General features: G+C 44.3%; 1 protein-coding gene across 1 annotated transcript in view; it reads left to right on the forward strand.

Annotated features, from left to right (window-relative positions):
- The first annotated feature begins 8,557 nt into the window (after window positions 1-8,557).
- Window positions 8,558-26,640, forward strand: part of flvcr1 (FLVCR heme transporter 1) — a 55,520-nt gene continuing 37,437 nt past the window's right edge. Inside the window, exons 1-4 of the mRNA XM_042095026.1 lie at window positions 8,558-9,181; window positions 9,329-9,473; window positions 24,989-25,129; window positions 25,699-25,766. Coding sequence (XP_041950960.1) covers window positions 8,558-9,181; window positions 9,329-9,473; window positions 24,989-25,129; window positions 25,699-25,766 — 978 coding nt within the window. The remainder of the gene's footprint in view (window positions 9,182-9,328; window positions 9,474-24,988; window positions 25,130-25,698; window positions 25,767-26,640) is intronic.

The raw sequence follows: 26,640 nt of genomic DNA on the forward strand, positions 1-26,640 counted from the left end.
CCGCCACCATGTGGACTGGAGAATGGACCACCTACTACTTCTACTTATTATTATTAAACTGAGTGTAAAACCCTCTAATGTTAGCTATTGCAATAAGGGTTATTTGAAATTTAACTGTAGTTTGCTAAAGTAGGCTACCAAGCGTTTGTTAATGGAGTGAAAGCCATCACAAGTGATGTCAGATTACTCCATAGAATCTTTTCTTTCTAAATGGGAATTCATTAAATTTAAAATAAGAGAGTACTGTATATCCTATACAAAAATAATAGAGATAACAAGTCATTAGAACTTAGTTTAATTAAAGACATAAACTTGCTCTGCCAAATTACCTCCCCTACTGATGTGGATAGACAAAGACTACAGGCCTTGTCCTCTATACTTGATAAAATACATCTCAGAAAGGCAGAAGGAGCATATAAGGTCCAGAGCAAAGTGGATAGAGGAAGAAGAGGAAAGCACATCCTATTTCTGCCAGCTAGAAAATAGAAGGCAAGAAAAAAACTCAATTAAATCTTAACTCTAATAGATGGAGAGGAGAATAAAGATCCAGCCGTGATTACAAAGGAGGTGGTTTCTTTCTAGAAATTGTACTCATCATATTAATAATAATACGTTTATTTTATATAGCGCCTTTCTCAAACCCGAGGTCGCTTTACATACGCTTTACACATATTCTTGTGCTGATGCGAATTCCTTCTTCAGCATCGTATTCCTCTTATAGATACTGATTTTGCTGAATTTTGTGATTCTGATAAAGTGGTAGAAAGTTTATCCTTAAACAAATCTCCTGGAATTGATGGTCTTACTGCCAACTTTTATAAACACTTCTGGGATTCACTGAGGGCCCTTTCCTTCTTATGTTAAAGAAAGCGACAGATATTATGACACCCCCCCCCCCCCCCCCCCCCCCCACCATAAGGGTATAATAACCTTAATTACCAAACATGGCAAAGACCCCAAACTGCTAGATAATCGGAGACCAAATACTTTACTAAATAATAACTATAAAAGTATAACTCTTGTTTATGCTACAGATTAAAAAAGAAAATGTACAACAAGTGATTCCCAATCTGGTTTTATGAAGGGTAGATCTATTCACAATAACATTCACCTGGTACTTGATGTCCTAGACCTAGACTACAAACACTTCATTGAGGATGAGGGCTTCTTGTTATTTCTTGACTTTACAAGGCCTTTGACTCTATTGAGCATCCTTTTATTTTCTAAAACTATTAGGCTTTGGTGATAAATTTAGAAATATTATAGCTTCCCTATATAACAATACTAACAGCTCCATCTCCTTGCCAGCTCCATCTCCTTGCTCCTTCACGCCGTTTTAATATCGGACAAGGAATCAAACAAGGCTGTATTTCTCCCTCTTCTTTTCATTATAGCCACATAAATGCTCTCCATTATAAAAACAAATATTGCCTCACTTGATGTATGATTGCCAGTTGTAATTAGCCAGCTGGCTGATGACACAACTATTTTTATAAAGCATCTGGCTGAGACACCAAAAGCTTTGAAGACGATTGAGTCCTTCTCTAAAGCCTCTGGCCTGAAATTGAATTTAAATAAGTGTGAGTTAATGCCTATTCTAGTGCTCCAGCAGAAGATAAGGGAGAACATGAATGTGTCGAGGATAATCAAGGATTGTCAGGCTAAACTTAATTCATGGCTACTGAGAGACATTAGCTTACTGGGTAGAGTCTTTCTAACGTAAATGGAGAGTATCTCAAGGTGTATATCCCGCTTATTAAATGGCTATTTAGAGCCATTAAACAAATTAATCAAATAAACTTTGACTACAGTATGGAAGAAAAGGGTTCACTATGTTAAAAGATCAGAAATCATAAAAGACATCATGGAGGGTAAGAGGCCATTGATATTGACTCCATAAACGGAACATTAAAAATCAAGTGGTTGAAATGATTCTTAAACAACAGTAGGCCTACCAGCTTCTGGTACCATATCCCTCATGAAATATTTAAAAAAAATAGGTGAGAGAGATTTTTTCCTTAAATGTGACTTCTATATTTAGAATCTGCCCATCAAATTATCCCTCTTCCATCACCAGGTTGCTGGAAGATTCTTTACAATCATAATACACCTCTCTGGAACAACAGATACAATACTGAGAAGTCATCTTTGTATATCAAGGACTGGCTAGAGAAGGGCGTCTGGTCAGTCCTGCATTTAATTGATTGTAATGGATGTCTTTTAACATACCCAAGTTTTTTGTTTGAATGGGTTAACCTGCAACCTGCAACCTCCAACATTGATACATATCAATCTGTATTTAACGCCATACCTTAATGCATTTTAGGCCTAATAAGAGGAACAATTTCCGATCCCAATATTTGTCCTTCCTTACCACAGCTCTTTGTCAGAGCAAGTTGTGCCTTTAAGAATTTTAGATTCTCCAACAAATATCTTAGAAACTTTATCAGCCACGGTCTGTTTTGAACGTGAACGTGAACGTGAACGATAGTTCAAAGGTTCATGACTCGCTGCCACACAACGTTGTGTACAGGACACGTGACTGAACGAACTGGTGAACGATTCAGAACGAATCATCTTGGCGAACTGAACACAAACTGTGTCCTGAGAACAAACAGTAAAATCCACTACTGGTGTGTATGTAAATTTCGGGGGCATTACAAAGGTACAGAACAGAGCCAAATAAGGTGCAGCTGCCGAGTTGTCATCATCTATTAGCTTAGTTAGAATTCGCACGTTAAACAGCAGCAGTTTCAAGTTGTGAGATTTCCATGCAAAGGAGGTGACAATGGGATTTTTAAGTTCCCCGTATGTTTATTTTACATACCGAACTGTCGTTAATCAACTATGCCAAGGTTTTGCATTCCATCACCCCTTTATACTGAGTTCAAAATTCTTAAAATGTCTATGCTGAATCTTAGGTAACTTTGTGGACATGGTAGTGCAATGGTTAACATCACTGCCTTTAACACTCAATAATTCATTAAAAATACACAATGTTTTCTTATTCAAATATGTAGGCCAATTTTATTTCGACCATGTTCTAGACGTCAATCAATTCAAAATGTAATGTGTCAGTTGTAAACACAGTATATGAGTGCACATTAATACAGACATACACACCCTGCAATCATTAACCTTGTGGGAATGGTGGTAAAAATGGTTAACATCAATGCCTTTAATGCTGAAGACCCAAGTTAGAATCGTGGGTGCTGCACATGTTGCCAAGGTCTGTAAGACCTGCTGTTGTGGCTGTGATTGAAAGGACATGGTGTTGCCCTCAGTTCTCACAATTCTACATTCTCAGAGCTCAAAGGCTGAGATGTGCTTTTGGTGGCATATAGCAACACATTACTTACATGCACTGTAATAATAAAAAATAAGAAGCAGAGGGATAACAGTGCTTGCATGCACTGTAATAATCAGAACAAACACAATAGGGTTCCCGCTGCTTATCTGTTTGGACCCCTAATGATAATAATTGTTCAGATCAGTATTGTAGTGAGGAACAATTTGGAGCGTGTTGTGACCTATGTTTCATCTGTGAGATAAAGTTCTTCTGATTTGAGCTTCTGCTGAACCTCGTAACCAATTCAGCTGTGTGGAACTACAGCTGTCACTGTGCTTGTTCTCCCTCTCTCTACTCAGGGTGGATAACTGCACTTCAGCTAAATTGACACTTGATCAGCAGTCTACGTTTATGGTTGCTGGCCATTTTTAAGCTTAATGCTCCCACCTGATGCTGTTGCCCTGTTTTCTGCTGCTGTGTTTTATATCCGTGCTGTTTGTGTTTTTCTCGAGTGTGTGGTCTGTACATTGGTGTTCTTTCTAATTGTGCTGTTAGATTGTGAACATCCTGTGTTGCATTTCATTTGTGTCATTTTACTCTTTGTGGGCAAGTGATGTTGGCAACATTACTATCCACATTGTTTGTTTAGTGTATATCTGAGTCCATTTTGTGTCTGTGACTGTGAATGGCAAGTTCAAGTCAAGTCAAGTCGGCTTTTATTGTCAATTTCTTTACATGCACTGGTCATACAAAGAATTGAAATTTCGTTTCTTACTTTCCCATGCAGACATAGACATACTTTAAATACAGACATAGACATACTATAGACATAGCCATAGACAATAAACATTAAATTAAAGTGCAAGACTGAAATATAGAACATGTATGTATCAAAATAGAAATATAGGACATATATATAAAAAAATAGAGGTAGTTGTGTTGTGTCTTAACAGTTACATGAAGTTTAAACTTGTGCTTGTGTGACCTGTATATTTACATTGATATGCAGTATGCAGTAATTTCAAGTATATCAGGCTTGATGTGAAGCAGCAACACGTTAGGCTGCGCAGTCACAGTGCAGTTCCACAGGGCGGTGTTGGGGGGGGGGGGGGGTTAGGGTAGACAGGATCCTAGTTTCCTAGGTTCCTGGCTGGCTGGTGGGTGGGGGGGGGCTGTCAGTGATGGGAGAGTGGGTAGAGTGTTCAGCATCCTGATTGCTTGGTGGATGAAGCTACTTGCCAGTCTGGTGGTGCGGGAGCGGAGGCTCCTGTACCGCTTTCCAGAGGGCAGGAGGCTGAACAGTTTGTGTGCAGGGTGGGTTGTATCCTTGACAATCATTAGTGCTTTGCGGGTGAGGCGGGTGGTGTAAATATCCTGCAGGGAGGGGAGTGGTGCTCCAATGATCCTCTTAGCTGTGTTAACAGTGCGCTGGAGGGTCTTCCAGTTCTGATCTGTGCAGCTTCCGCCCCACACTGTGATGCTGCTGGAGACGATGCTCTCGATGGTCCCTCTGTAGAATGTAGTCATGACGGGAGGCGTGGCACTTGCCTTCTTCAATTTGCGCAAGAAGTAGAGGCGCTGCTGGGCTTTCTTCGCCAGTGATGCTGTGTTGGTGGTCCAGGAGAGGTCGTCGCTGATGTGCACCCCCAGAAATGTTGTGCTGCTCACTCTCTCCACAAGCATCTCCGTCGATGGACAGTGGTGGCAGTTGTTTGTGGCCTCTCTGAAAGTTGACAACAATCTCCTTGGTCTTGCTGACATTTAGCAGGAGGTTGTTGTCTTTGCACCATTTAGCCAGCAGGTCTACTTCTTCTCTGTAGTGAGCCTCATCGCCCTTAGTGATGAGGCCCACCAGTGTTGTGTCGTCCGCAAACTTCACCAGATGGTTGGAGCTGTGAGTGGTTGTACAGTCATGTGTTAGCAGTGTGAAGAGCAGGGGGCTGAGCACACACCCTTGAGGGGCCCCCGTGCTCAGGGTCAGAGTGCTTGAGGTGTTGTCCCCGACACGTACTGCTTGTGGTCTCTGCAACAGGGAGTCCAGCAGCCAGTTGCAGAGGGAGGTACTGAATCCTAGCTTATCCAGTTTGCTGATGAGTTGTTGTGGTATTATGGTATTGAATGCTGAACTGAAGTCTATGAACAGCATTCTCACATATGAGTCTTTATTGTCTAAGTGGGTGAGGGCTGGATGGAGGGCAGAGGAGATTGCATCCTCCGTGGATCGTTTGGCTCTGTATGCAAACTGGAAGGGGTCCAGGGTGGGGGGTAGGGTGGCTTTGATGTGTGACATGACTAGCCGTTCGAAGCACTTCATGATTATGGGCGTGAGTGCTACAGGACGGTAGTCATTGAAGCATGATGGTGATGATTTCTTTGGCACGGGTATGATGGTGGCAGTTTTGAAAAGTGATGGGATGACTGCTTGCTCCAGAGAGGTGTTGAAAATGTCTGTAAAAACATCCTTCAGCTCTTCTGCACAGTCCTTCAACACTCGTCCTGGTATGTTGTCTGGGCCTGCTGCTTTGCGTGGGTTAATGGTGGCTAGTGTCCTCTTCACGCTGGCAGAGGACAGGTACAGGGGTTGGTTGTGGGGGGGAGGTGGGGTTTTCTGTGGGTGAGTGTCATTTTGTGCTTCAAAACGGGCGAAAAAACTGTTCAGGTCATTTAGCAGAGAGGTGTTGTTCTCACAGCTCCGTGGCGCAGGCTTGTAGTCAGTGATGGCCTGTATGCCCTGCCATAGGCTCTGTGCATCTCTGCTGTCTTTGAAGTGTGTTGTTATTTTGTCTGTGTAATCCTTTTTTGCCTTCCTGATGCCCTGGGACAGGTTAGCCCTCGCTGTTCTTAGGCCAGCTACATCTCCAGCTCTGAAGGCTTTGTCTCTGGCCCTCAGCAGTCTGTGGACGTCTCCTGTCAGCCATGGCTTCTGGTTGGCCCGAGTGGTGATGTGTTTTATTTCTGTAACATCATCGATGCATTTGGTGATGTAGGAGGTCACAGTGTCTGTGTATTCCTCAATGTCAATGCGGTTGTTGTGGGTGGCAGCTGTTTTGAAGATATCCCAGTCTGTTGTTTCAAAGCAGTCCTGAAGTTGTGAGACGGCCCCCTCCGGCCACATTCTCACCTCCTGTTGGTAGGGTTTCACCCCTCCTTGTAAATGTGTGTGTGTGTGCATTTGTATTTATGGAGTTTCAGCTGACCAAGTGGTTGCACCCATTAAGCCTGGCATACAGGCCTGTGACAGAGGTGTCCGGGAGGCAATGACGGTCTGTGCTGTGGCTAAAAAAGATGTATTAATCAGGAATGGGCTTTTCAGTTCATTCATACTGTGTAATTTTGACAAACCAAACTACCATTGTTTGTTTCTCTCTCGTGCTGGACAGGAGAGCGGGTGGTGGAGTCCCCTCACTGTCCTTTGTAGTTGCTGTGCACCCAGTGCATGTTGTGATGATTATCAAAATTCCATCAACCAACACTGCTCATGCCACATAAAATAAAGCCTGCATATTTCATAATACATTTCTTAAATATTTAAAGTGTAACATTAAGCAGTAATTTCCTGTGTATTAGCCACATTGTGTATAAACCACAGGACAGTGTTTTGTGCAAGTTAAAAAAAAAAAAAAAACATATTAATACCATAATACTATTAACCTCAGAGCTTAAGAAATTTAGCAAAATCAATGTACAAACCTCGGCTAATAGTAATAGTTTTTGTCTGAAATTGCTCAGTACCTCAGAGGCCACTGTTCCTACCTAGTTTGGCCTATTATCCAATGCTTAACCTTTTTGGAAAGCTTAGACCCTGTAGTTTCTTGGGAAACAAGCCGAATAACAAATAAAGAGTAACAGAAGCTACAATATTGTTTTTTTCTTTCTGCTGGATAACAAGCATCTCTGAACTGACCACATTTCAGCCCTCTAGGTCACTTGATAAAACACAACTGAGGCCTATCACTAGGTCTTGTGAAGCGAAGCTGTGTGTAAAAGTTGATCAAAATAGAATGAAAATATGAGTAGTTTAGACCATTATTTGCAAAGGTATGCTCATGCATTTTGTAAAATGCCCTATGGGAACTCCAAATAGGACTTTTGGTTGCCCAAAATGCATACTGACAATCAAAGGCTTACTGCATATTGAACCCCTTTGTGTAGAGGCATAGTCTTGGTCTTGATTAAAAGGTAACACTGAAGTTCCATGCCTGTGTTTGGATTGTATGGCAGGGGTTCTAATATGGAATGACTACACTAAATATGTAAGGGATAATGTATAGAACGCTGGTCATTGTTGGGAAAATAAGTCCCGACAAGTCCCTTTAGAGTCCCTTCTAAAGGGACTTATTTTCCCAATCATTACCGTTTATCGTGGCTTTTGCTGAGAAACAAATAGTTCGCAACAACACATGCTGAACTTGAATCAAACATTCTTTAGAACGCAGCTGATCAACCGTCTGCTTTCACTTTTGAATGAAGTTCCAGTCCTTGCGTAGTGATATGAAATACCTGAATTAGAAGCACAAACTCCATTGCCATTGACAGCGGTCATTATTTTTTTCAGTGGTCCTTTCCTCGGAAATAATGACCGCTAGAACTTTGGGAAATCCCATTCAAGTCAATGGAGCATTCTACTTGCCTTGTGAAGAGTCGTGTAATCAGGGATGGATTACTGCTCGGGCCTACCGGGGCCAGTTCATAATCCGCCCATGCGTGTAATAAGGAATAATTACACACACATCTATTTTTGCAATTTTATGTTGGTTCAATTGGTGTGTAAAAGATGGACTATACATCTACACAACTTATATTGGATGAAACAACATGGATAATCCATTTCTATTCTCATGTTCTACTCTTGTGGACATTTCAAGACCCAATATGCAACATCAACATATTCTTCCTAAGGATATACACAAGGCTAGAGGGCAGAGGAGCACCAAGGGACGGTGCTCATGAATGATGCTGTCATGTGTTGATTCCCAAGAGTCCAAGCTTTGGTATAATATATGACTATGCAACACAACAATAATAACAGATTTTTGTGTGGAGGTGGTGGAGGGGGAAAACTGTTCCATTTAGGAAACTCCGGGGAACTTCTTATTATTTAATATTTTTTCCATTATGTTAGCCTACCCTTTAAAAATATTTACAGAAATGTGTCTGAAAATGTATGAAAAAATAACCTTGATGCAAAAACTGTGCAGGAAAAAAACAGTGTAGTCTACAACACTTTATATTCGGCGCCCCAAAGCAGGCGAGGTTTTACACCACCACATGCGCTGTGGGAATGGTGATGACACAGGGATAGTTTACGAGATGCCTACATCGGCGAAGGATCTAAATAGGTGTCGCAAGATGAAAGATCCATCTGAATTATCGCTACAAATGCAATTGAATCAAGGCGGCATACGTTTTCTTGAGGAAGAACGGTCCGTGCGTTTCAATGATATTCCTCTAGAAACTAAGCTATACAACAGAAGATTTGTTGTTTTAGCTGTGTTTAGCCTCTGTTCCCTTGTTAACGCGTTTCAGTGGATCCAGTATAGTATTATAAGTAACATTTTCAGTTTTTATTATAATGTAACCAGTGACAAAATCGATTGGCTATCAATTGTGTATATGCTGGTTTACGTGCCTCTGATTTTCCCTGCTACATGGATCATGGATAGAAAGGGAATGAGGATTGCTGCTCTAACGGGCGCAGGTCTGAACTGTCTCGGGGCGTGGTTGAAATGCTGTAGTATTAGACCAGATTTGTTTGCTGTCACAATGTTAGGGCAGGTAGTGTGTTCCATAGCTCAGGTATTTATTCTAGGATTGCCATCAAAGATTGCGTCATTGTGGTTCGGGCCAAAGGAAGTCTCAACTGCCTGTGCTACTGCTGTGCTTGGAAACCAGGTAGGCTACGTCTACACTGTAGATGACGCTATTGCGTAGGCTACTAGGCCTACATGCCCAGTTGCACAAAGTCTAATTTGATATGCTATAGGTCTACATTACGCTAATCATGTGTTTTAGTAGCCTATATGTTATACTTTTTTTTAGCTTGGTACAGCTATTGGCTTCCTTTTGCCTCCTGTTCTCGTACCCAACGCAGTAGAGGACAAGGACTTGATGGGATACAACATCAGCTTGATGTTTTATGGGACTGCTGCAGTCTCCACAGTTTTGTTTTTAACAGCTATTGTTGGTAAGTTGCGATCTCATCCATAATACATGTTGTTCCGCTATGACCTTTGGGATTACACAATCTTGGGGATACACAATCATGTCTGTAGAAGGATAAAACAGTTGTTTCAAGGCATTAGTGCATGGATATCTTTGAACTCAAGAAGGGTTGATATTGAGAAAAACTTATGAATAATCAAAGTATTGTCTGTCTACATGAGTAAATATCCCATCTGAACCAACTTTTTTGGATATATCTTGATTGAGCTGTATCTGATGGACTGTCAAACATTTGAGTTGGAGTGGACATTTTGGTGTTTCTTTGTCCAAACACACAGAGAATTAATTATAAAATGGTAAAATACTGACACTGTTTGTCCCAAAGACTTTTTTGGATAAAATTAGGGTATCAAAGTGCATTTCACAGGTGCATATTATGATATTTTAGTTGCATTTGTAATCACAATTGTAATTTCAATCAACTGTGCTTCACCCTCTGCACCGCGGTAAAAAGGTGGTAAATAGGATGAAATGAAATCCAGTTTCCAGGCAAGTGAGCCTTTGTATTGACTAAAAACCTTGAAAGATTTAACTCAGGGATCAATCAAAACCAAAATCAACTGTGGATTCCATAATAAACTCCATGGTCAAAGCAGATTGGCAGTGTATGTATGGAATCTTAAGACGAGAAATCCCTCCAAATATGAACAAATGACTGAAAGGGACAGATATGGTGGCACCAACGTAAGTGTCTTATCATATGAAAACATGACTGTTTATTTAATCTTTTGAGGAGTATATATAGCTTGCCTGGTAAGCCAAACTCATTCACGAGTGAATAGTCTTGTCACTCACAATTGGGAATCTTTCACAATGCTAACATGGTGACAGGTGTACACTGTCACCATAGACGTGGATTTTTTTTTTATCTGAGGGAAACTGAAGTAGGCCTATGGCGTTCCAGACAAGTAGGCTATCTCCCTGAAAGGAGAAAGGTGGCCGTGGCCTAGCTAGTATATAGCACCACCTGGAAAATATGCTTGTTAACGGCATGATAGCATAACACAATATAACTTTATTCTGAAAATGTATGGTTTACCATAACCCTAAACTACACTTGAAATGTGTTGGAGCGCTCTGATGTGGTTTGCGCAGCCTAAAGTAAGTACGTAGGCTACTGTAAATAACAGACCCGCCACAATATGCGGTATGATGATTTTTTACGAGCAAGATGTTTTTGGTGCCCTACGCGCACTGCATGTTCTTAAATAACAATGAAATATCATCAGTAATATTCAACCATTATTTTCAGACCCAAGTTTCCGTCGTATTTATCAAACTACCGAGGTGAAGTTAGTTTGATATTTGATATTCAGATATTCAACAGATATTCAATTTTTTTAATGCGGCCGGTTTCACCCCGTGTTTGCAGACAGTGTACAAACAGATGACCTGTCTACTTGCTCCCAGCCGACCTACTTAGGGACCGTCTATAAAGTACCTTCTGAATTACCTTCATAGTCTTTTTTGTCAATAGCTTTGACATCATGTGACCTAGTGACTCCAAACCGATGATATATATAGTTAGAATATATAGTTATCCTATATGGGACTAATAAGACACACCTCTTCTTATAGCCACTGTATGCACACTGTATTTTATGTGAATATTTTAAAGAAAATACATTATTTCCTATAAGGAACAGTCTCTTTTTTTCAATACCTCGCAAGCCATGTGACCTAGTGACTCCAAACCAATGCAGAATAGTTATCCTATATGGGACTCATCAGACACACCGCCTCCTCTTATAGCCATTGTATGCATGCTCTATTTTATAAGAATATTTTAATGAAAATACATTATTTCCTATAAGGAACAGTCTCCTTTTTTCAATACCTCACAAGCCATGTGACCTAGTGACTCCAAACCAATGCAGAATAGTTATCCTATATGGGACTAATAAGACACACATCTTATTATAGCCACTGTATGTACACTGTATTTGATATGAATATTTTAAAGAAAATACATTATTTCCTATAAGAAACGGTCTCCTTTTTTCAAAACCTTGCAAGCCATGTGACCTAGTGACTCCAAACCAATGCAGAATAGTTATCCTATTTTTGAAAATTTTGAATATCTGTCGAATATCCGAATATCAAATATCAAACTAACTTCACCTCGGTTATCAAACTAGTGTAAACTGTGCCTTTCTCTGCCTTTCTCCGCCCATAAACGCAATTTACGAACGTCCACAACTGAATGGCAGAACCTACATACAAGCGCAGTTGAATGAAGTTAACTGATGACAACATTTAGCGATCATGAAATAATACCATACATGATAAAATGTCAACAAGCAGGGAGATAATGAAGATCAGTAGTTTTACTCAAACTACTTGTGCACGTAGGCTATGGAAAATTGGTCAAATCTAGCAAGTAGTAAAGTTTAAGTGAATGACGTGAAAGTGAAAGTAAGACATTCGAAAGGCCAACGAAAGTTAAGATTGCTTTTGATAGTACAAATACTGCTCTAAATAGTGATTCTGTTGTCTTTGAAAGGTTCTCTTATTGACGCATTGAACTGCAATTTGGATTAACACCTGCTTTTTACAAGGCGGAAGTATTTAGGCTCAGAATAGACGTGCGCTTTCAGGAGCAGTCTTTGTACATACCGCTGAATACATAATTAGGCGCTCTTTATGCTTCCCCTCCCATCTTTTTACGCTAAACTCCCACTTTCCCCTGGATCCTCCCACTTCGACACTTACAGTTAGGGTTGCCAACTTCCTCAACCCCAAATGAGGGACACTTCACTTTAAATGTGGTAATAATGACAAAGTAATTTTGTTTTTAGTTTACATTTCTTAAGAAATACTAACGATTTGATGCTGTTTAACTAATTTACAAATGGTGCACTGTGACTTTAAGTCTACACGGTATTCTTAATATTTTGCCAGCTCCATTCAAATATAGCTTATGGCTATTCCACAAACTCTAACATTGTTTGTGCCACATTTAGGCCTATAGCACAATGATAAGTATATTAAGTTGGTATAAACACACGCTACACTGTTGCGTTTTAAAAGCAAAACTGATGGCAAACCGGTCTGGGTTTGCTGAAGTAGCCTAGGCTACAGGCTGCATTTATTACAGAAAATCAAGCGACATAGCAGGTAGGCCTAGACTACACTATTTAGAGACAGGAGCTTAAGTTTACCGCGACAATATCTGTCACTAGTTTGTATCGTCATAGGCTGCACCGATGCAGACTAAACGTAAAAAAAGTTATGATAGCCAACTGGAAGCTACCCTTTTGGATATGTTAATAGAGCTGTCGGTGCACTTAGTTGTTAGCGATTGACCAGGTTGCTTTTTCAAATGAAATGCATTTGGGATAGCCGATTGCCAAAATAGGGAAATAAAAAAAATGTGCCCCCTTGGAAATCACAAATGCCCCCTCTGTCACTGTACTCTGCAGCCGGGTCTGATTGTATGTGACTTGTCTGTTCTGAAAACCTATAACCCTTATGAAAAACAATTGGCCTATTTTAAGGAACTCCAAATAAACTAACGGAATCTGCTGAAGTAGCCTAAAGCATGTAGGCTAATGATTCCTAAAACACACCAAACGAAGTCCATTCTGTGGCTATTGAAATTTGGGTATATCGTGTTAACTGTAACCCACCCTCTGAAGCCTTTCGTGACGCATAGAAAATACTTTTACATGAACCTGATGTGTTCTTCATTCTCTGATTCTAAAAATGTCCTTTTTGAGTCATTAAAACTTAATACAAAGTGGTGTATACATTTCACATACAGTACAGGGCTATGGGTCGGTTTACACTGAACTTAAACTTTAATGTCCCATTTGAGGTTGGAGAAGATGGTGGTACCCAGGAACTGTTCACCCACTCTATGGCTTGTCAATGATGATCAGAGGTGAAAGCCCATTTCTATGTTTGCGGAAGTCTACTACAATTTCCTTAGTTTTGGAGATGTTGAGACTTAAGTTGTTTACAGTGCACCATTCTCGGGATACCTCTGCTCTGTAAACGGTTTCATTGTTGCAGTCAATCAGGCCTACTACTGTGGTGTCATCTGCAAATTTGAAGATCTTGACTGAGTCATTGTGTGAGACACAGTCATTGGTGTAAAAAGAATAAAGGAGTGGGGACAGAACACACCCCTGGGGGGCGCCAATGCTGGTGGACATTTGCTTGGATAGTTTGTTGTGAACTCTGACCACTTCAATATCCATTTACACATGGACTTCTTTACACCCAGCCCAAGGAGTTTCTCATACAGTCTTACTGGAATGATGTTCACCATTGCACTACCACCATGACACTCATTCACACAGAGCACCTTAGAGCAACTTACCATACCTTACTATGCACAGAGAATCACAGGCTCAGTCCCTGCCTCAGTCATTGCAAGCGCCTCTGATTTATTAATCACCACTATGTGGATACTGTTTTTAGAATTGATTTAGATTAAGTGTTAGTTAGTATAATTTGTATTTTTGTAATTTGTATTTTAGTATATTTTTATATATTGTATTAAGTGTTAGTATAATTTGTATTTTAGTATATTTAGCATATTCTTTATCTTCTACTGTCCTTACTGCTTAGTTGTGTTTTTATATTATATACTTTAATTACTCTTTCTGCTGTTAAAGAATGTGTTTGTGTTGTATGTATGCTGCTGAGACCATGAATTTCCCCTGGGGATCAATAAAGTATCTATCTATCTATCTATCTATCTATATATCTCTATGTTATTAAAAGCAGAGCTAAAGTCAGTGAACAGTACCCCTGCATATGTGGCTTTCTCTTCTGGGTGTTGTAAAATGTACAGTACAGTACAGAGTGAAACAGCAATCTCTACAGATCTGTTTTCTCTGTAGGCAAACTGAAATGGATCAAGCTCACTAGGCAGGTGGTTCGCGACTAGTCGCTTAAATTATTTTCTACTGTCCTTATTGCTTAGTTGTGTGTGATGTCTGTATGCTACTGAGACCTTGAATTTCCCCTTGGGGATCAATAAAGTATCTATCTATCTAGATTGTCTATAGTCATTAAGACAACTGATGTTAGTTTTTTTGGGTATGAAAATTACTATGGCAGATTTAAAATGGTACACATCATAGTTAATAGCTTGAAGGTAACACACATTGTTTTTAAATAATGCCTTTAAAATTCAACATTAAAAAACATGAAAATATCAATTTGTCAAGATGAATCTTACTTTTCTGTAGATATAGTGTCATGAGCTCTCTCTCTGCCTGGTAACACGTGCTGATTGAAGCCTGATGACCTCCACCTGTTCCTGCTCTGCTCTGCCTCACCCTCGTTACCTACCAGCTGCACTGCATTCACCACTCATCATGCCCTCTATATAAAGCCTTGCTTTTCAGTCCACACTTGTCAGATCGTCTGCAACCAGCACCAGTTACCTGCCTGTTTATTGAAAACGCCTCTGACTCTTTGCCTGTGATCCCGGACCCGCTCGACTACTTCTGTGTTCTCCAGCCCCGGTAATCTTGACCTGCCTTCCGTCCCTCTTCTACGAATACCGCCTAGTCCTTGACTGTACTGCTGCTTCGTTTCAATTGCTGTTGTGTGTGTGTTTCCCCCAGGACTTCCCGGATCATCCAGCTCCTGCCTTCGCTGTTCGGCTACTGGGGGAACACACACACGCAGACTCTTGGAACTCCTGTACCCCCCCCGGAACCCCTGAAACCCCCAACCCTTAAATAAACTTTTGAACGTGACGCAATTGTGGTCCTCGTCCTGTTTGGTGTCTGACAGTACGATCTGACCAAACATGGACCCAGCGCACGGTCGAACCAGCATGGAAACCGACGAACCAGAACCACCCACCGCCATGCAACGCCTGGAAGAGACAGAGAGAGAGGTAAACCGCAACACTGCTGACATTGCCTCCCTACTTCAAGCCGGCTTGAGCCAGCGTCAGCAGTTCCAGCAGCAACAGCAACAACTTGCAATGATCATTCAACTTCTCACCAACCTTTCTCCTCTGCCTGCTCCCACCGGCCCAGCCCCAGCCAGCCTGCTCACCGGCCCAGCACCCGAGTCTCCTGCCCAGTCCACTGCTACCGTGGCTGCCGGAGCCCCAGAACCCAGGATCGGCAATCCAGAGCGGTTCAGCGGCGACCCAACCCAGGTACGGGCGTTCCTGACGAGCTGCCGTGTCCAGTTTACCCTGCAACCCAGGACTTTTGCCACTGAAGGGGCGAGGGTCGGTTACGTGATCACTCACCTGACGGGCCGAGCTCGACTCTGGGGAACGGCGGAGTTCGAGCGCCAGACCCCAGCATGTGCAACCTTCAACCTATTCGCAGAGGAGATGCTCAAGGTATTCGATTTGGAATCCACAATAGCCGAGGCATCTCGGATCCTGATGAGTATTCGCCAAGGCAGAAGGACTGTTGCGGATTACTCCATCGACTTTCGAACCGTGGCAAGTCGGAGCTCCTGGAACATGGAAGCATTGGTGGATGCTTTCCTCCACAGCCTGGCGGACTACATAAAGGACGAGCTGGTTTCCCATGATCAACCCCCCACTCTTGATGAAGCCATTGCTCTGGCTGTCCGCATCGACCGCAGGATCCAGGCCCGCCGTCATGAGGGAGGGCGCCAGAGTCCATCCACCAGCACACGGAGTGTCCCAACTGCCCTTCTGTCCGCACCTGCCACACCATCCAGCCAGCCGGACCAGTCTGAACCGATGGAGATCGGCCGCACCTCCCTAACCCCTGCAGAGCGCCAGCGACGCATCACCTCCAACTTGTGCCTGTACTGTGGTGGTGATGGTCATCGAGTCGCCACCTGTCCAGCAAAAGCCGGAGCTCACCAGATGTAGGAGGAATCCGGATGAGCTCAATGAACATTCAGCCCTCCATCAGCCGTAAACCCCTCATCCAAGTCTGTCTTCACCTGTCTGATTCCACCCACACCCTGGCAGCCCTGGTGGACTCTGGCGCAGAAGCAAACATTATTGACACAGGACTTGCTCGTCAGCTGGGCTTGGAAAGCCATCGCTTGTCCACTCCTGTTCCAGCCCGGGCCCTGGACGGTCACGCAATTGGCACAGTTACCAGCATCACAGCCCCCATCTCAATGATGGTGTCAGGAAACCACCGAGAGACCATCCGCTTCCACCTGCTCAGCTCTCCAGGCCAACCCCTAATCCTGGGCTACCCTTGGCTCCGTCTCCACAATCCTCACCTCGATTGGGCCTCCGGAACTGTGAAAGAGTGGGGAAATGCCTGCCACCTGACCTGTTTGCGTGCTGCCTCGCTGCCCCCCGGCTCAGTACCCCCCAGCATTGCCCACGACATTTCTAATGTCCCTGAATGTTACCATGGCCTCCGAGAGGTGTTCAACAAGACCAAAGCCACATCTCTGCCCCCACACCGTCCGTACGACTGTGCCATTGATCTCCTCCCTGGGACTGCTCCACCCAAAGGTCACCTCTACTCACTATCCCCTCCTGAAAGAAAAACTATGGAGGATTACATCAGGGACTCCCTGGCAGCTGGACTCATCCGCCCGTCTTCCTCTCCTGCTGGTGCCGGGTTCTTCTTTGTGGGAAAGAAAGATGGTTCTCTTCGCCCCTGCATTGATTATCGAGGTCTGAATGATGTCACAGTGAAGAACCGGTACCCTCTGCCTTTACTCACCTCTGCTTTTGAATTGCTCCAGGGATCCACTATTTTCACCAAACTGGACCTTAGAAATGCTTACCACCTAGTGCGAGTAAGGGAGGGTGACGAGTGGAAGACAGCATTCAACACCCACACCGGCCATTATGAGTACCTGGTAATGCCATTTGGCCTCACCAACGCCCCAGCGGTATTCCAGGCGCTGGTGAATGATGTGCTGCGGGACATGCTGAATAAATTCGTCTTCGTGTACCTGGACGACATCTTAATTTTCTCCAGAACTCTGTCCGAACACACCCGTCATGTCCAGCTGGTTCTTCGACGGCTCCTGGAGAACTCTCTCTATGTCAAGGCGGAGAAATGCGAGTTCCATGCTCAGACTGTGTCATTCCTGGGATACATCGTCGCTGAAGGCAATATCCAGATGGACCCCGCAAAGGTCTCGGCAGTTACCTCCTGGCCAGTTCCGGGGAATAGGAAGAAGCTGCAGCAATTCCTCGGTTTTGCCAATTTCTACCGGAAATTCATCCGGAACTACAGCTCCGTCGCCGCTCCCCTCACAGCTCTGACCAGCATCAAACACCCCTTTTCCTGGACCCCAGAGGCCAACACAGCCTTTCATACCCTCAAGGCCCGGTTCACCACTGCCCCCATCCTCCAGATGCCGGATTCAGACCGGCAGTTCGTTGTCGAGGTGGATGCCTCAGACGTGGGAGTCGGGGCCATACTCTCTCAACGGGCAGAGGAGGACAACAAGTTGCACCCCTGTGCATTTTTCTCTCGCCGGCTTTCACCTGCAGAGCGCAATTATGATGTTGGAAACCGTGAGCTGTTGGCTGTCAAGCTTGCCCTGGAGGAGTGGCGTCACTGGCTGGAGGGGTCCACAGTTCCGTTCCTGGTCTGGACCGATCACAAAAACCTCGAATACATCCGCAATGCCAAACGTCTTAACCCCAGACAGTCCCGCTGGGCCTTGTTTTTCACCAGATTCAACTTCACCCTGTCATACCGCCCAGGTTCTCGGAACACCAAGCTGGACGCTCTCTCCCGTCAGTTTCATAAGGATGACGCCCCTTCCCAGGAACCTGCATCAATTCTGCCCGATCCCTGCGTCGTAGCTGCCCTGACCTGGGATATCGAGGAGGAAATTCAAGAGGCCCTCCGTGACCATCCCAGTCCCAGTGCATGCCCAGACGGTCGTCTCTTCGTCCCAGATAATTTGAGGTCCCGGGTCATACAGTGGGGACACAACTCCCGCCTTGCCTGCCACCCGGGCTCCGCCCGCACCTGCCATCTCCTTGCCCAGCGCTTTTGGTGGTCGTCTTTGAGAAGGGATGTCCGAGAATTCGTCCGTGCCTGCCCCACCTGCAATCAGAACAAGTCCTCCACTCGGCCCCCCGCTGGTTTACTCCAGCCCTTGCCTGTGCCCACACGACCCTGGTCCCACGTCTCCTTGGACTTTGTAACTGGCCTCCCACCATCAGGTGGGATGACTGTCATTCTCACTGTGGTTGACCGGTTTAGCAAGATGGCACACTTCATTCCCCTCCCTAAACTGCCATCTGCCAGAGAGACTGCCCAGGCTGTTCTTGATCATGTCTTCCGTCTACACGGGCTGCCCAGGGATGTTGTCTCTGACCGAGGCCCGCAATTTACCTCTACATTCTGGAAGGAGTTCTGCCGTCTTCTAGGGGCCACAGTGAGTCTCACCTCTGGGTTCCACCCCCAGTCCAATGGTCAATCCGAGCGGGCAAACCAGGAGCTGGAGAAGGCGCTGCGGTGCATGGTTTCTCGCAAACCCCAGGCTTGGGCACAACAACTGATGTGGATAGAGTATGCTCACAACTCCCTCACCTGCTCTGCCACTGGTATGTCACCTTTCCAGTGTGTGTATGGCTACCAGCCCCCCCTGTTCCCCAGCCAGGAAGGAGATGTGTCCTGCCCGTCTGCCCTCGCCTATGCCCGCCGTTGCCGTCGTACCTGGTCACAAGCTCGTGCCACGCTACTCAAGTCAACTGTCCGCTATGCCACTGGGGCTAACCGCCGAAGATCGCCGGCACCCGCCTACCGTGTTGGCCAGAAGGTGTGGCTGTCAGCCAAGGATCTCCCACTGCGGGTGGAATCGCGTAAACTGGCACCTCGATTCCTCGGCCCGTTCCCTATCCAGAGGGTCATCAGCCCAACCGCAGTCCGGCTCCAGTTGCCAACCTCCATGAGGGTGCACCCTACTTTCCATGTTTCGAAAGTCAAGCCGACGCATGAAAGCCCGCTGGTCCCCGTGCCGCTTCCTCCTCCTCCTCCTCGCCTCGTTGACGGTGGGCTGGTGTACACCGTTCGACGCCTGCTTCGGTCCAGACGGCGAGGTAGGGGCCTCCAGTATCTCGTCGACTGGGAGGGCTATGGACCTGAGGAGAGAACCTGGGTGCCAGCCAGTCGGATTGTGGACCGGACACTCATCGCCGACTTCCACCGTCTGCATCCTGATCAACCTGCAATCCGTAGGGGCCGCCCCAGAGGGGTCCCTAACCGTCCTGCCCGCCCGGCTTCCTGTCATGTGCCTGACCCTGACCCTGTCTCGGTACCTGTCCCGTCTTCTGTCCACGACCCTCCAGCTCCCTCCGAGGATGAGGATGTTCACTCGGACCGCTCGGAGGAATTCTAGCCCTCCACCGGCTCCCCTCCGCCCTCCCGACGTGGTGTCACTCTTGGGGACTTCTGGGGCCGTCCCTTAGGGGGGGGGTTCTGTCATGAGCTCTCTCTCTGCCTGGTAACACGTGCTGATTGAAGCCTGATGACCTCCACCTGTTCCTGCTCTGCTCTGCCTCACCCTCGTTACCTACCAGCTGCACTGCATTCACCACTCATCATGCCCTCTATATAAAGCCTTGCTTTTCAGTCCACACTTGTCAGATCGTCTGCAACCAGCACCAGTTACCTGCCTGTTTATTGAAAACGCCTCTGACTCTTTGCCTGTGATCCCGGACCCGCTCGACTACTTCTGTGTTCTCCAGCCCCGGTAATCTTGACCTGCCTTCCGTCCCTCTTCTACGAATACCGCCTAGTCCTTGACTGTACTGCTGCTTCGTTTCAATTGCTGTTGTGTGTGTGTTTCCCCCAGGACTTCCCGGATCATCCAGCTCCTGCCTTCGCTGTTCGGCTACTGGGGGAACACACACACGCAGACTCTTGGAACTCCTGTACCCCCCCCGGAACCCCTGAAACCCCCAACCCTTAAATAAACTTTTGAACGTGACGCAATTGTGGTCCTCGTCCTGTTTGGTGTCTGACATATAGTGTGTGAAAGATAGACAGTGTTGTGTTCTCCTCAGTGAAAAAATCAGAATCAATTTATCACCTTTGGTTCAGAAGTTATGATTAATTTACTCATAACTGCAAGTCGCAGTAGCATGTAGAATTTTTAAAGAGTAAGATGTTTTCATTTCCCGGTTTGACATCTGACCCAAAAATACACAGATATAATGGTCATGTAACAAAAATAAGGTGTTTTACCATCAAAACAAGATGTATAGCACGATATGGGATGTCTTACTGTACTCTGAAAAGGCTAAATCAATTGTGGGGAGGACAGGTAAAGGCTGAAATACAGACTAGCTGATGGTTACTTCTCTGTGTACTTCATTCTACTATAAAAAAAAGAATATAGAGACTTGGTCGCCGCACACTCTCTTATTCCTTTTATTTTTATTCCAACGTTTTTGACGCCGAAACGTTGGAATTAAAATAAAAGGAATAAAAGAGAGTGTGCGGCGACCAAGTTTTTCTTAGTTTATTTTCCCACCTTGGATTGAATGCCAAGCTGTTTTCGGAAGCTTTGTCCTAGAGTGCCAGCAATCTAGACCATTGTTGATGATTTTTGTACAGCCACAGCATATTCTGTGTTATAGCTATGAACACATACAATGGCTCGTTTAAAAGGTGAGACTTTAAGCTCTCAGTGGGTGCAAACCGTGTATTTCTACACGCCTCTGTTACTGAGAAATCCCAAGCTAAACAGTGGCTAGTTTTCATCAAAATCGCAGTTTTTTTTTCTAGAAATGGAGATATAACGTCTTTCATGAAATATGAAGTGTTGCCTGTAAACTTTCCGGGAAGTGATCAGCGAGACCTGGCGAGACTGCCACCTAGTGATAGACCCACGAAAATGGCCTGGTTTTGACCTGACGTGCATGCGTCACTGATTCGACCCAAAGCGGCAACCGAGTTATGATAAAATGTCCAGTTAAATTGTCCAGATGATGCGTTTTCATGAGTTTTCGATCGTCATATATTTCATTTCCATTCATCACAGAGTTCCCAAAATCACATATAAGGTGTGTTAGAGTGTCTAGTTTCGTAATTTGAAAAAAAAGCTAAAAACGTAATATTACGTTTTTGGCACTCAACGCATGGGAAGGAAAAACGTAATATTACGTTTTGGCACTCAATGAGTTAAATAACCAGGAACAACAACTTCAGGTAAATAATATAAACATATGTTTACAAACAAGCAGTAACTATTAGAACTACAAGAATGACAAGACAACAGTATAACAAAGATCAACAAAATACTTTAACATGGTGAACAAAACATCAATTCATATTCACACAATGTTTCTGTGGTAACAATGCTTATTGGCAATAAATCTTATACCGTTGGAAAGCCTGTTTAGTTCCCTTTCAAATGGTGCCCCATTTGTAAGGAACATGCACTTGTGGGATGAGCAGCAGAGCTGAGTATGTGAGTTGGGCCCATGAAAAATTTGCCAAATCTTCTCTGCCATTGGTGATCTGCTGTAGGCTGTTCCAAACACCCTTGCTGTCATGGGCATTAAGTTTGTTTTCTAACTTGGCCCTATAGTTGGCTTTGGTCTTTTTAACTGCCTGTTCAAAGGTATATTTAGCTATACTGTAGTATATTGACATACATCACCACTCTGAAATGCTTTCTTTCTTTCTAAGTACAGTGTTTTGATCTCATTGCTGAAAAATGGTTTATTGTTGCTGTACACTGTCACAGACTTGGAGGGTATGCATATGCCCCGTCTCACAATCATGGGGTTGTGGGTCCGACATATCTTCCTTCGAAACACTGCCGCTTCTCTTCCGCGCAGTTGGAGAAGAGCTACCGAGCCCAGGTGATGACGGCACACGCTATGTCCGTATCGCTGCTGCAGACGTACCAGGCTATGTGCCTCGCCGAGCTAACATGCTGCCTCCCAGTAACCAAGCAACGGTTCTGCTAAGCGAAATCCAAGTAGCCGCGGACTACAGCCTGAGGATATCTCGCTGCGCTGCAATGTCGTTGGGCAGGGCTATGGCAACTACCGTGGTGTCTCAACGCCACCTCTGGCTCACCTTGTCAGACATGCCGGATAGAGACAGGGACACTCACTTGGACGAGCCCATCTCCCCTGAAGGCTTGTTTGGGCAGTCGCTGGAATCGATTCAATGGTCCATTGAGCTTCGAAAAAGGAAGGTGGAGGCTTTGAGAAGTGCACTGGCGCGCAGGGATGCCAGACCCAAAGGGCCATCGAAGGGCTTTACCGCCAAGAGGGCCGCCTCCGCTTCGCCTGCGCCTCCAAGACAGCCGGTAGCCGGTGCGCCGCGTCAGCCAACCTGGCCAAGACCTCCCGCGCCTGGCCCGCAGGGGGACACAGCAATGAGGAGGAGGAAGCCGAATTCGTCCTAGCGGCTTCAACCCCAGAAGGGCTGTCGATTTCGGGAGACAATGCAGCCTTTCTATCAGTGCCACTAAAGAGGTGTCATGACGATATTTTTCAGGGCCCCAGTCCAAAGAGGACTCGTTCGTCTCTCACACAGTCTCCCAAGCACTCCCTCTCTCCCACACCACTTATGTTCCCAGCCCAATGTTCGGGCAAAATAAGGATGTGTGTGTCTGTTTGTGCAACATTGCCTCAAATAAAAGATGCAGTTGTGTTTGTTCAAGTTTACCTGTATGCAATTTCTGCTTGCCACGTCTGCCATTTCTGCTTGCCACGTTGGCTTTGAGGGCGTGTTGCCAGGGGCGCACCTGCTAACCATCCGTTTTATGAAGGGAGTACGGCGCCTGAGACCATTCACTAGGTCATCAGTGCCGTCATGGGACCTCCCTGTCGTTCTCGAGGCCTTATATAGTTCCCTGTTTGAACCTTTGGACTCTGTGGACATCAAGTTTTTATCTTACAAGACGTCGTTCCTGCTAGCTTTGGCTTCAGCAAAGCGTGTCTCAGATATTCATGCTCTTTCGGTGCCCCCCTCCTGTACTCAGTTTTCACCTGATGGCACTAAGGTTTGTCTATACCCTAATGCGGCTTATGTTCCTAAGGTTTTGCCTTGGTCATATCAGTCTGTGGCGATTGAGCTATCTGCCTTTTCACCTCCTCCGTTTGCCTCTGAGGAACAAGAAAGACTGCATTTGTTGTGCCCAGTGCGGGCATTGCATGCATACATAACTTGTACACAAGGGTTTTGGAGATGTGACCAACTCTTTGTCTGCTTTGCTAATCCGGTGCAGGACAAGGCGTTGTCTAAACAGCGGCACTCTCACTAGATTGTGCAGGCCATTACACTGGCTTACACTCCCATAGTATCTGTGTTGTACCTCATTCCTCTCCCTCAGGGAACAGTAGTTATATGCATAACTAACGCATTCCATTCAACACAAATTCTTTGCTGTATGACCGCAGATAACGTTCTTGCATGGTGTAATAACTGATAGCCTCTCCCCCCCCAGAGTAGGTAGCTGCTTATTGGTTCACTGTTGGTTCTAAATTCCAGAGCCTCTGGCTAGACCCGCCTACTCAAACGGAGGAGTTTCCTCCTTTGCTCATTGAAAACAATGGGATTCACGAGCTGCTGGGGTCTGAGGTGTTTTTAATGAACATCAATGAGGGGTTTGAGGAGGAAGCTACTTCATGCAGTAATTTTCAATTGTGATACGGGGTGCTGTTGGCATTTTGACCTAGGGGAGAGATTTGTGTTCATTCAAAGTGTTTAAATAGTAATATTAACAGTAATTTATCAGATTAGCAATTGACTTTGTATATGTTTTACTTTTCTCTGAAGTTTTAGGGAGGGTGTTCCTCCCTTTCCTCAATGAAGGAGCCTCCTCTGCTGTATTCTGCCTTTGTATTATCTGCAAACAAATTAAGAGTCGAACCAAGGCAAAAACACTAACTTCCATAATGATCAATATATTTGCTGTATCCAGCCCCACAAGGAACTCAAATTAATAGAGAAAATCATTATGATAATAAAAATAATAATTATATTTTATCGATATGCAATATCCCTAGGAAATATTATAAGATCCAAAAAACATTTTATTTGACCAATATGCTAGCCTATTTCTAGCCTGGGTGCCATACATTTTATTATGCCTTGAAAATAAAACTTTACATCCAGGTCATACCTTGAAGGACCCTGGACACAAGGATATTGTGATGTCAGTGACATCGCAATGCCCACTTAAAGGTTTTCATGCTCCACAAATGTTGTCTGTTTATCACAAAATATGGCACTGATGCTCTTGAGACCAATGTTCACAAAAGTTACTTATTGCCATTTTGATTTACGAAAGGCGTTCAGACAATATAGTCAATCAAAATGGATGGTGAAGCTGCCAAACTGAAGTGAGGTCATATTTCAATCTCTGGCCAATTGCCATGAAACTTGATATGAGTGCTTGCTACCTTGTACATTCCATGGCAGCACCATCCTGTTAGACTGTTATATGAATTGTTGTTCACTAAGCCTCAAAGGGGGCTTATAGGGGTATGTCTAATATGTCATTTGGGCAACATGGTGTGGAATGAGACTAATGACAATGCTTGCTGTATATTTACAGTGATAAAGGACAGACCTTTCTTGCCTCCAAGTCGTGCGCAAGCTGTTCTGCTGAAAAGCTTGCCAACCAACTACACCTACAAGACATCTATTATTAATATTTTGAAGAACAAGTCTTTCATTCTACTGACTATCAGCTATGGTAAGTTTTATTTTATTTTTTAATTTGCAGTCATTGACTTACACTGGTGACATACCACAATGTTTGACCTGAACGATCACAAGCACTTTGACCAGTCTCTTAGCCTGGCTAGCGCCACCACTTCTCAATGAGACGTGGTCTGGGAACCAAACGTTAATTTTCTCGTATTTGAAAAAAATGCCCAGATCCGTTTATTGGGTGCCACGGATGTCTATCAAATGCGTCTGTGCATAGCTCATCATCGTCTTGCTTTCCCCCTTGTTCTGTGATTGGTCCCCTATCTCAGGCAAAAATTTGCTCCATGGTCTCCAGGCTGCCTTAGCAGCGTGAATCAAATCGCGCGCAAGGCAGCATGGGAACACCCAGGCTACCAGTCTCTGGTATTAAAACACACAGTCATAGTCAAAGTATAATGTTTTTGAATTACTGTTAAAGGACTTGTAGAGTACTTGCAGAGCATTAGTTTTGGTGTAACAAATTCAGTTTGACTTACTGTACATTGTATATGTCATGTATGCACTGTTTAAATACAGTCAGTGAGATGGTCTAATTAAACTACTCTTCTTTAGGGATTATGACAGGATCATTTTACTCAGTTTCCACACTGCTCAATCAGATCATCATATTCTATTACAAGGTAGGCCTATGCAGGTACACTGTATTCAAAAACACCATGGTGCTGGAGAGGCACATGAGAATGGAACATACTGCGCTGAGATTGATTTATTCACTAATGCATCTGTATTACATACCTCCATCTGAGCAAATATGTTTATGTCAAGCAGTTGGTGCTAGCCAATCTAAGTTTAGCGTATCTACTCAAACACTGAATGAATAATTGAACTGATGAATAATTTAGTGAACTTACTAAAATATCATAAAATTATGAATAATTTAGTGAACTTACAAGCAAAACTAGAATTGCATTTCTGAGGAACTTCAAGAGTGGGCTTTAGTAGTTACTAAGTTATTGCTACGGTAATTGAGATGGTTTCTAGGATGTTGCTAGGGTACATATGGTGGTTGCTATGCCAAATGGAGCAGTTGCTATGCTGGTTGCTAGGGTAATCATGTTGGTTGCCATGGTAGTTGCTAGGTTGACATTATATTGGTGGTTGCCAGGTTGTTGCTAGGGTAATTAAGATGGTTGCTAGGGTGTTACTAGGGTAATTAAGATGGTTGCTAGGGTACAAATTGGGTGGTTGCTATGCTAAAGAATGTGGTTGCTGTGATGGTTGCTAAGGTCACATTATAGTGGTGACTGCTAGGTTGTTGCTAGGGTGTTCTTATGGTACATTTGGTAGTTGCTGTGCTAAATAACGTGGTTGCTATGGTGGTTGCTAGGGTCACATTATAGTAGTGGCTGCTAGGTTGTTGCTAGGGTAATTAAGATGGTTGCTAGGGTTTTTCTAGGGTACATATGGTGGTTGCTATGCCAAATACAGCTGTTGCTATGCTGGTTGCTTGGGTAATCATGTTGGTTGCTATGGTGGTTGCTAGGTTGACATTAT

The sequence above is a fragment of the Alosa sapidissima genome, chromosome 6 (assembly GCF_018492685.1).
Source record: "Alosa sapidissima isolate fAloSap1 chromosome 6, fAloSap1.pri, whole genome shotgun sequence".
NCBI classification, from domain to species: domain Eukaryota; kingdom Metazoa; phylum Chordata; class Actinopteri; order Clupeiformes; family Clupeidae; genus Alosa; species Alosa sapidissima.